This window comes from Anarhichas minor, unplaced genomic scaffold (assembly GCF_050575085.1).
Source record: "Anarhichas minor isolate MPS153535 unplaced genomic scaffold, ASM5057508v1 ptg000045l, whole genome shotgun sequence".
Lineage (NCBI taxonomy): Eukaryota > Metazoa > Chordata > Actinopteri > Perciformes > Anarhichadidae > Anarhichas > Anarhichas minor.
This window is the reverse complement of record NW_027466491.1, coordinates 6,289,595-6,300,719: the sequence shown is the minus strand read 5'-3', so window position 1 is coordinate 6,300,719 and position 11,125 is coordinate 6,289,595. Positions and strand designations below refer to the sequence as shown.

At 45.1% G+C, this 11,125-nt stretch overlaps 1 protein-coding gene across 1 annotated transcript; it reads right to left on the bottom strand.

The window, feature by feature from the left end:
* Positions 1-2,178: 2,178 nt before the first annotated feature.
* btg1 (B-cell translocation gene 1, anti-proliferative) lies at positions 2,179-10,651 on the bottom strand. Its single transcript, XM_076111484.1, has 2 exons — positions 10,188-10,651; positions 2,179-6,575 (listed from the first exon to the last, which is right to left on the bottom strand). Exons 1-2 carry the CDS (start codon positions 10,330-10,332, stop codon positions 6,172-6,174), a joined length of 549 nt encoding a protein of 182 aa, XP_075967599.1. The 5' UTR covers positions 10,333-10,651; the 3' UTR covers positions 2,179-6,171.
* Positions 10,652-11,125: the final 474 nt, after the last annotated feature.

Genomic DNA, 11,125 nt, shown 5'->3' with positions numbered 1-11,125 from the left:
TCTCTTCACCTGACTTTGAGAGGTGAGGCACATTCACAAAAAGGCTTTGTGACTAATGCAGCTGCAGCATAGCCTTTGTCTTTTAAGCAGAGGCGCATAAACACACACATACACACTCTGCGGGAGGGCTAGCCTGTCATCTTGTTGGCAATAAAGCGGGTCCCAGATGTCTGCCTCCCCCCCTGTTAGCAGACACACCAAGCTCACACTGTCACTCACCATGCCTTTGTTCTCAGACAGTAGCATATTGTTTGTACACACTGTTCAGACTCAGCATACATAAATGTTGTCACAGACTCAGAGGGCAGAACTTTTGTATAGTACGAATTTTTCACAGACTAAAGTGGCCTGACATTCCATGCCATTACTGTATCATAGCGACTATAATCCTTCCACTATATTCACCTCATCCCTCTGTGGTAATCAGCCACACCTTCCAGAACTTTCTACCTAATCAAACCATCTCTACAGGGTGATTTCTGTTGCTACGTGAGTGGGAGGGGAGGGCAGAAGATATTACACTGCTGTTTCATCAGTGCCAAGCTGAAACTCCAATGCAATTTGATGACATACGCTGCAATAGAATTTGAATAATATTAGCAGCTATTTCATTAGTAGAGTAAAAAGAGATTTATGCTGATGTCTTAAATCTCTTGATTTACATACATGTTGTGAAGTTCATGATTTTGCCCGCCTTAAGGAAATGTAAGTCAAGTGCAGTATAAATTGACCCTTTAAAGAAAAGATTTATGGGAATATTAATGTCAAAAATCATCTCACATGTTGCAACAGCAAATATTTATAATGTCAACATGATTAAGTTCATCCAATCGACTTTTCATTTCTGAGATGAATAACTGGTCAAAACATCTTGCTCAAATAAGTCATTGCAAAACCGTGTCCGGGGAGGATTGCAAATATCCTGTTAAATCTGGATCACGTGTGCTTTGTGTCATTGTTGGATGGTTCTGTATTCACTCCCCCCCCCCCCCCCCCATGAGATGATATTTTTCTGCAGAGAAACCACGCTGGTCCATACAATCTTTGACCTGCTTCCACGGAGACCGAACGGGGAAGTTTAGCAGTAAGCAGCACAGAGAATATGCACCAAGAAAATGCTAAATAGGACTGATCTCTCTCGTTGTTTCATGCTGACAGATTTCAATAACTTAAAACTACAATACCCACACTCCCCAGCTGCTGAGGCCCCGTGCTTGCCAGTGTTTGGAGAGTCAAAGCCAGACTTCAACACAACCCCAGTCCCTCCGCCCCCCCCCCACCACCCCACCACCCCCTCGGCTCCTGCTAAACCAGCTCTTCTCGTTCCATCCTTTGTCTGCGTGTCAAAATGAGCCAAATGTTTTTCTTTTCTCCGTCTGCTGCTAAGCAAGCTGGGGGATTGAGAGTGCTGCAAAAGATTGCAGTCTCAATCCAAACTCTGGGTTTTGCAGAGTCAGCTGGTTTGGGGCGCAGCGGCAGAGTTAGCAAGGATTCTCTCAACATCTCAGGGGGAAAACAAAGTGCTAATGGTACCATCTGTCGCATCCATATCACTTAAGAGGTGGAAGCACTGGCAGTTCCATTTGGAAACGGAACGCTGAGTTTTATTCCAACTGTCCAAAAAACATCATGTGCATTTGGCCATGAAGCAATTGGCTTTGCTGATCAGGGCAGGCCACAGTCATTTTAAGGGGACGCAGCAAAGGGCTTATGAAATGTTCCGGTTACTCCGAAAATATGGAGCTGCATCAACATTACCGACAGTCATCCAGCCCATCAGCGAGGCAGATTTTATTTAGTTTTAGCAGCAGAGCCGTGTCAGCTGCGTAGAAGGATAATGTGCTTATGGAACGCGACCTAAAATCTCTTTATACTCAAAGTGCAGTTTGCCGTCCCAAGAGGGGCAAATGTCCGTGAGGACTGAGAACTAGTGACTTGATCTCCTCTCCAGTCCCAATTCCAATCTGGGCCCCAGTGGGGCCACACCACGAGGGTTTAGGCTTGTGTAGCTCTTGCTGTATCACGTATATTCTTAGATCCTCCTTCAGGTAAACAATGACATGCAAAATACACGTCTCAACCATTGAATTTAAAGATTAATGTGTGCCTTTTGATTTTAAATTGTAAAGTCATCATTTCATTGTACCGAGTAAATAATGACACAGCTCACGGGGGGGATATGATGCCAAGATAGGAAATCTTTTATTACAGAGAAAAAAAACTTTTCTTCCAAAATATAGAAATCTGTACAACTTCCGCACAATCAATTTACATGAACTGTACAAATTTACAGCAGTTCATCACAACATACCCAAGGAAAAGAAACTGAACACGATAAAGATGTACTGACATGAAATCACAAGATAGACAGCTTTTCTTCTTGGGTAAGCTCAGATTTTTTTGTCTATTTTCTGGTTTTGTACGTAAATAGAAAAAAAAAGGAACAAACTGAAAAGAAAGTAAAGAAGAAAAAACAAAAACAAAAGGATACGTCTACACTTACAGATCATGGAAACTAATATTTTTTTTTTTTTTACCCAAACAACTTTGGTCCTTGCCAACACTCCCATCACAAATGGCTTCACTTACGAAAAGAGTTATCCATGTTAAAAGATGAAACACAAAAAGGAATAAATCTAAAAAACACCTACGGATAGCAATTATTGGCACTTCCCATGTGTAATGTTATGTACTCTACCATATGCCGTACAGTTACAATACATTCTACAATGTGTAAAACACGTCAAATGTGAAAGTGGCAATAATTCGACTAATCGATGACAATTTTGACAATGACAACGAAACTGCTGTTCCCTTCCCGTTTCATGTCTTAACATGCACAACTTCTCCACAAGGGTATTTATTGAATGTCCGAGGCCTGAGTTTGGCAATACATTCCAGGAGAGACTCCTTGCGTCCCCAAAACAAATGTCACACAACTTCAACTCGACATATTTAGTGCATTTTAGGTGCTATTTTACCTCCGACTACTCAAAAGCACTCTCACAACAATGTAACCTATGTGCGCACAAGCTCAATGGATGCCATTTAAATAATCAATATTACTGAGGACTTAAACCATTTCCGGTGGTGGTAGTACAGTTGAGAAGGTGTCGAAAGGGGATTTTGGTGATTTTTTGAATTTTTGTAGCTCTAAAAAAAATAAAAACAAGGACTGTTAAAAGTGGGTTAGATCACCAGACTAAAAATCCTCTTATAGAAGAGGATGAAGAGGAGAAAATGGGGATGGCGGAGTGGAAAGATGAGAAAATCTACCAGTGTGACCATAAAATACATCTAGAGAAAAGTGAGTTGGGACGATCATCTCACGTCCGAAATATAGATCAATCTCAAAACATCTTGTCACATGACATAAAAGCTTTAATGGAGCAGTGTGATTTTAAAACTGGAACCAAAGCCCTGGGATCCCATCCCAGGGAGCTCCTCTCCATCTAGCCAACATGGAATCGCTGCTTTTCACAGATTGCTGAAGGGAGTATCAACAGAGAGCAGGGGAGGGAGGGGGGGGGAGGGGGTGCTAGGTTGCAGTGCGTCAAAGGCTATAGCTCTATTACCCATGATCCTCTCAGGCTTAGGGGAGCTTAAACACCCATAGGTCTGGTGATGAGCAGTGGACCAGCCTGCCGTGACAGATTTGGCCAGTGGCGAAGGCCCAGGCGGCACCTGAAGCCGCCCCCCCCAGCCTCTGTTCCAGCTCACTGTTAAACCACTCAGCCCCACAACCAGGAGTGAGGTGGGGGGGTACATCAGACAGCCATCACACCCTTTCATATGCATGTAAACAAAGTTGCTACTCAAACGCAGTAATCGAGTGCAGCGCAATCCAGTGAGATGAAAACAGAAAACGGCCTAGTACCCTGATTCTTCATCTTTGATCCATGTTTCCTTATCTCTCGCCCCCCCAAGTGCAGCGTGAGCGCGCCAAGCGCATGTGCTGGTTTTTGTTTTCGATCCATCACTGCTTTAGGGAGGGTCGAGGGCTTGGTGGGGGGGATGTTGAATAAGTCAAGAAGGGTGGGGGGGGGCTGGAGGGATTTTAGCTGCCCTGGACAAAAAGAGTCCGACCCTGGCCCCCCACCACCCCTCTCTCACACCAGCTTCCCATCCCCGCCTTCCTTACCCAGCTCCCCACAGTGATGGATGATGATATGTGTCACATTAAGTCCACCTGCATCCACAGGGGGTCCGCTAGCAGCAAGCTGCCTTGCTTTTGCCTGAACAGGAGGTCTGAGCTGAGGGGTGATATGTGGCACGTGAGGCACTCTGACCCCCACACACCAGGAGGAGTGTAGGGAGAGGAAGGGGGGGGGGGGGGGGAATTTGACACTGCCAGGCTGGAAAATGGACACCTCCAGTGAGGGTCCGGGCAGCGCACGAACCAGGCTGGCTCACATACGCCTGATATTAGTTTAAAAAAAAAAAAAAAATCACGAATGGCTCATAATTCATGACAATGAGGTCTTCGTAAGGCAATGAACCTCCAATGCACATATAAGGATCTCATTTTTTTACAAGACCATGGGAATAAATGATTATAGAAGGCTGACGAGGCCTGGTGTTTGTAATTTAAGTTCATATTAATTTCTTAACAGTTGGCGCTCCAGACCTCCCTTTGGCCAAAGTCTTACACAGTCATCACTTAGTCCAGACTAACTTTTTTTTTTTTCTTCTATCCGCAACACAAAATACCATCTGGGGGTGGGGGGGGTGGGGACAGCTTAGCTCTGCGTCCTGCCAGAGCGAACAGTGCCATATGAACGGATGACAGAATGTTTCTAACATACCACCTAAAATACTCTCCAAATCAAGCGCTCTGAAATTTTCACAAATACAGTGTCATTAAAAAAAAAAAAAGTTTTGAAATCCAGAGTTGCACACTCCCGATTTAATAGACATTAGTCTATCCCAACGTGGGAGCTACAGTATGAACAAACGGCTAAGAATAGGGAGGACAATAAAAACGGCGCGAAAAGATGACATTCGAATGGATGGAATGCAGGCGATTTTCTCTACAAAGTACACATCCCACACAATCTCACGTCAAAGTGCATTCAACGTCAATTCAGGGCCACGAGACCAAAATTTGGGTAAAATAGGCCGCCCCCTTTTGCTACACTTTGAATTTTGGCGATGCGGGAGATGACAAAGTGGTTGGAGGAAAGGGGGCAATATTAACAACACAGGAACTTGATTGTGATTTTCAACAACATTCATTAACTCGGGGGAGGGGGATAGGAGACGGATCCCCTGCCCTCCCCCCAGAAAGCTACACATACATGGGTGATGGGAGGGCGACAGTGCAACGGGACACACTGGTATCCACAGGTAGCAGGTGTCACAACACATTCCACTTGCACTTACAGAGAGAACGCTGAGATGACGGTTTTCTGAGGCTCTGTGTTGATGGTAGGGGAGGGGGGGGAGGCAAAGTTGAGACTGAAAGCCTTTTTCCAGCTACAAGATAAAGAAAACTAATTCCCTGTGCTCCAAAAAGGGGGTCTTATAGAAAATAGAGATGCTCTCATTGGGTGTTTCTTTACCTTGAGCTTGGATTGTGAAAGGCTTCAGTCTAAACCTCAACTTCCTCCCCCACCCAAGAAACAAAACAAGTGAAAACGGCAAATTGAAAAACCTCAGGATTTTGAAATTCAAGGGGTAGGTTCCTGATTTAAAAAAAAACAAAAAAAAAACCTTACAATTTAGGTTCTGGTGTTTTGCTGTGGTGTGTTAAACATGTACCCATCGTAACCACAAGTAAGAAAGTGCAAAGTCAATGATAGCCCCTTGGGAGGTGGAGCTGATCACCATGTTGTTTACAGTCGAGGGGGTTCCTGGTTGGTTGGTTGGTTGGTTGGTTGGTTGTTTAGCTGCCCCAACAGTCCCATTTCCACAAAGCTTCTCCTAAAATAAGTGCCGAGCTGATCCAATGACTCAACAGAACAGATGCTAATGGGGGGAGAGGGTAAAAAATATCAAGGTTTCCATCACCTGGATGATAGGCCACATCCTTTTTCTTCTTTTTTCTTCTTTCACTATTTCATTTCATATTCTTAGCTTCAAAAAGGCTCACCCTGATCTGATCATACGATCTGACCAGCCACAACGGGACCCAGAACAAAAGTAGGCCGGGGTGGGTGACGGCGGGCCTCTTTAACTGGACACAGTCATCATATTGTAGGCTTTGGAGGGACTGGCTCTGCCCAGCACCATCATTTCCTCCTTGCAGCTGATGCGACTGTCCACCATGGGGCTCCCCGACATACCGTTTCCTGAGGGGGAGCTGATGGTGACCATCGCCGGCATTACTACGGGGCAGGGCTGTGACTCGTACAGGACGCAGATGGAGCCGTCCTCGCCGATGCGGTAGGACACCTCGAAGGGGTCCACCCAGAGCGTGAGCTCACTGGGCAGCAGCTGGTAGAGTTGCTGGATGGTCAGGCCGATGCGCTGGCCCGCCTGCCCCACCAGTGGGTCCATCTTGTGGTTGATGCGGATGCATCTGTAACCTGAACCCTTGCAGGGCCTGTCTGGGAACCAGTGGTGCTTGTATTGCTCTGCAGAGACAAAGGGGAGAGAAAAGTAGACGGAGAGAAAGTTAAGCTTTGGAGGGACTACCATCGGGCTGCTTGTAATAACATGTAAAGCGGGTAAAATCGCATCATGTGCACCAATAAAAAGGAGAAGAATGTGTTGTTGTACACCGACTACATGGATGTGAACCGAGGCCGTCCAAAGGTTGAAACTGTGTCAGATAAGTCAGACGTGATCCAATAAAAATACCATGGCTGTAAAAACTGTTTAAGATGGGAACATCGTAAAAAGAACAAACACACAGGGTCTTGAAAGGACGATGAAAAATATGTCAAGTCTTTATTTATCATACAAATGCTTTAACCAATTGTAGTCCAGGACTACAGATGATGGTTTTGGCCAGCTCTGGTGCATTTATAGTAATATTCATTAATGTGCACTTTCCCTACCAAATAAACCAATAAATAATGTAATTCATTGAAAACATTACTGAGTGTGTACATTTGGGTCGTCTCCAATAAGAATTGGGCTTAATGATTAAGAGGAGTAGATCTTAATCTCATGTATTGCTATTTTGCCAGGAGGCAAGTTGGGATCCGACTAGTCAAAATAAAATGTCTTGCAAAAAGCATGAACTGTAACGTTCTACCTATTTAGAGAAAATTATAATTGCTGTAATCCATTACATTTTGATGTCTTGCAAGTGTCTCGCCTATCGCCCATAAAACAAAACGTATCTACACTAAAGTGCAGGGCACAGTTGTGTTCAGTAGATGAAGGACAGAAAAGCACCACCTGTTAGAGTCCTGATAAGCAGCCATAAACAGGCGGCCAGTGGCACCCTGGGCCTACGTGACAAAAAGAGGGCCATTGAATTGCACAATCCCTCCCCTGGCTGTCGTCAGTGTGACGGACTCTCCCATGACTGGCTGAACAAAAACACCAAATGTTGTCGGCCATCTGGGACACCAGGCTCCGCCTCTTAAAGGGAGAGGACCTTGTTTTTCTTTTCGTCAGAGTCTGTGTGGAAGTTTATTTTTCAAAGTGCAGTGAAACTAGTGACGCTGCTTACGGTACGCTCAAGGCATTTTAGTGGTTATGACGATGAGGGGAAAATTATACTGGTGACTGTCTGACAGATTTTGGGTGTTTGAGGAAGTAAAACATGGCTCACTCTTTCCTTGCATAAATTCACTTTTGGCATACATTAAAAAAAAAAAAAAAAAGGGGACTTTCTAACTTTCTTCCTAGGATAGTTTTAAATCTGCCCCCCCCCCCTACTCTGACAAGATGCATCCACACTGAATTGCCATTGATTCCAACTTCATTGTGGACAAAGAGAAACAGGGTAAGTGAAGTAGGCCAGCATTCAGGCCAGGGGCCCGAAGGCCACCTGTATGCATCCACCGGATAAAAACAACCCCCTCCCCCCCCCCCCCCCCCCCGTGTCTTATCACAGAAGGCTGTATACTGCCGAGCTAATGGACGGACTGGCACTCGTGAAAGAGCACAAGGGCCTGAATGATCTTTCAGCCTCGGACTGAGCCACAAAAGGCCGCGACCCTCAAACACTGGAGCAGCTGGGGAAAGATCAGCTCAACAGGGCCTATTCTTAAAAAGGAGGGCACATGGGAGGAAGGGGGGGGGGAGACAGACAGGTAACACAAAAGAATGCAGACCAGTGTGCGCTTGACTCCGTTTAACAACAGAGGGTTGTTTATACCTCGACCACCAGAAACAAAACATACGGAGATTCTCTTTTGGCTCGCTCTGCGAGCTTGTTTTCATCAAATCCCACTGCTGCTGATAAAAATAGACGAATCGAAGCTCTTTCGAAAACTATTACACAACTATCGTGATTTGAAATCTGGTCACTGGGCCTAGTTTGCCTAGGGGAGCTAGGCACCCCTAGCTTTTCAGCAGGCAGACACAATAGTGAGCGGTTGTGGCGTTTCCAGGCACAAAAGAGCTCCGGCTGGCCTAGTTTAGTAGCAACGAGCCCTCACAGAATACTACCACATGCTTTTGTTTCTGCCTCGCGCACAAAATGAGACCGCGTTGGACATTTTGGTTTGAATTGGACTATAAATCAGTTAACGGCAGTTTCAAAATACAGTATCATCGCATCCAAGTCTTGCACACGACAGATGAACCTTACAATTCACATTACTTTGATATAATTCATGTTTATGTGCACTAAATATACAGCAAGGTTCAATTCATTTTAGTGGATTTCCCCTCCGATTACGCTGCCTGTGTCTTTAATGTCCTTCTATAGGCGCCCACCGGGAAAAACATCCCCTCCCCCATATGCAGACCTCACGGCAGCGGAGTCCATACAACTCAAACTGTGTCTTGTTTACAAACAGTTGTCAAAATGTGCTTAGTGATGATATTTTTTGGGGAAATCTTATCTCAAGATTTGCTTCAAACAACTCTCCAAAAAACACGTATGCCCATTTTACACAGGCACCTAAGGCCACCTACAATGAATTGCAGTTTGTACTAAATGGTATTGTGTCGTTCTTTTTGGGCAACCAGTTATATTCTAACTGTGGAGATGTTGTTATTTACCTACAACGATGGTCATACTAGCCTACTGCATCTGCAAAGTACTTTTTTTTTTTTTTTATACAAGTGAGCTCCTTATGGAGGAAATGTAGGTCATCTGCTTAGTATATGGAGGCAGATGTATAGAAGCTTAAGAGCTCTCTGGCTGGAATGTGTTCAGAGCAGAAAATTAGACACAATCCGCGAGCAGCACTGTTCTCTAAAAAAAACGAAAAATACAAAAAATAAATAAAATAGGTAAGGCTGAATTTAAGGCTGCATTTTCTGCAGAATAATGTGATTTCACTGTAAATAGCTAATGTGCTAAAATGAACGGGAGACGTGGTAAAACATAACATCACCGTAAACAAGGTCAAAATGTAACGTTAAATGCCGGGAAACAAAATAAACAAGGTCATTCCCTCACTGTTGAAACACACACACACACACGTCGCAAAATGTGATGTTTTCAAATAACAAGACTGTTTATAAAAATAAAAATAAATATGTCTGTAAGCGCCAGTGCTGCAGATTGGTTTGGTATTGGACTTGTTTTCATTATCAACCCATCTCGTCCAATGCATTACGTAATTGAGCAGCCTCACTGGGGGCTGTTTTGCTCAGTTCTCTGAGAGCGTTATCGACCGAGGCGCACTTCCTTGTTTGAGGCTCCTCGCTCCTCGCGCTCCCCCCTCCTCCTCCTCCTTTTCTTCTTCCAAACAAAGTAACACATCCAACCGCCTCATTTTGTATCTTTGTGGTAAATAAAATATCCGATTGTAGCAATTTAATCGTCGACAAAATCGTTCGATTAAGATCGCCCGCTGTGTTTACTCCTGTTTTTTTCCATTCCCTTTTTTCGATGTGCGCAAACAGCGGTGCGCGTTGGTAGCGCTGACAGCGATACTTGCGAGAACAAAGAAAGGCTTCTCCTGAATCAATCTAAACCCAAATAAAAGCCGAATTTAAGCAATTGACGCTCCAAAGACACCTAAACCAAACGTGTGAGAGTGTAGTGTATACGGTGAGGTGTTTTTAACTGGCGTCTTGTGGGCGCAAATAAGAGGATTGTGTGTTTTTCTTACCTGACAAAATATCCTGTAAGCTTTGGTTGAATGTTTGGACCTGTCTGTCGTTTACGTGACCTTTTACCCGCAGAAATCTCGACAGAAATCCGACGGCGGCGGTGATCTCTGGCTTCATCGTTCCCCGGGCACAAAGGGTATGCATTGAGAACGGTAACGGCGGCGATCCGTGCTTTGTTTTAGTCACTACGTGTTCGTCCGACCGTTTTTCTCCACTTCGTCCGAGCGGCGATCCTGATCAGTTGGCTCTTTCGTTTTTCCTCTTGGCATTTATTAGTCGAGGGGAGTTCTCCTTCAGAGAGAGTCCGTGTGCCGAGACGGTACAGGGTTGTGGGGGCAAATAGACGCCTGTTGTTTGTAAATACAGGGGGCAGTTGCGGGGGGTCACTTGGTGCCACGTCTACCAACCCTCCGTGCTCACTTTCCTCCACCAGAGTGAAGCTCTCAGCGCTGGCGCGGGTTTTTATACCCCGCTCTTCCTCCTCCCTCCACCACAGCGCCGACACAAGCTGCTACAGCAACAACAGCTCACCAATCCCGGTCCCCGCCGCCGTCTGACGAGCCCCATATAGGCGGAGTGCAGCGTCCGCGTCACCGCTCTGAAAATAAACAGAGGTAGACGCAGCATGAAGCCGCGCCGCGTTCACGGGCTGTCGGAATTACGCGAGGTAAAGGGGGAGAGAGAGAGAAAAAAACCAGAAAAGGAAACAAAAGCAAACGACAACAAAGGAAACGACAAAGTAGAAGAAGTTGGAATCTGCGGCAGCAACTAAAACTACTTTACATTCGTATTCTATTACAATTCCGTCCGTAAGCAAAGGCTGACAGAATATGTAGTGAAATAGGCCTAAACAGTAACATTGACTTTGCTGTATCCATAATCCAATCCGTCCATGGTTTAGGAACATCTCTGATTGTGCTTGGTTGATCTGGTAATT

What these genes read in the sequence shown, in the direction of transcription:
- btg1 (XM_076111484.1), bottom strand. Translation starts at nt 10,332, where the DNA reads ATGCATACCCTTTGTGCCCGGGGAACGATGAAGCCAGAGATCACCGCC. An exon ending in CTTACAGGATATTTTGTCAG is followed by an intron (nt 6,576 to 10,187) that starts GTAAGAAAAACA and finishes TTGTCTCTGCAG; the next exon opens with AGCAATACAAGCACCACTGG.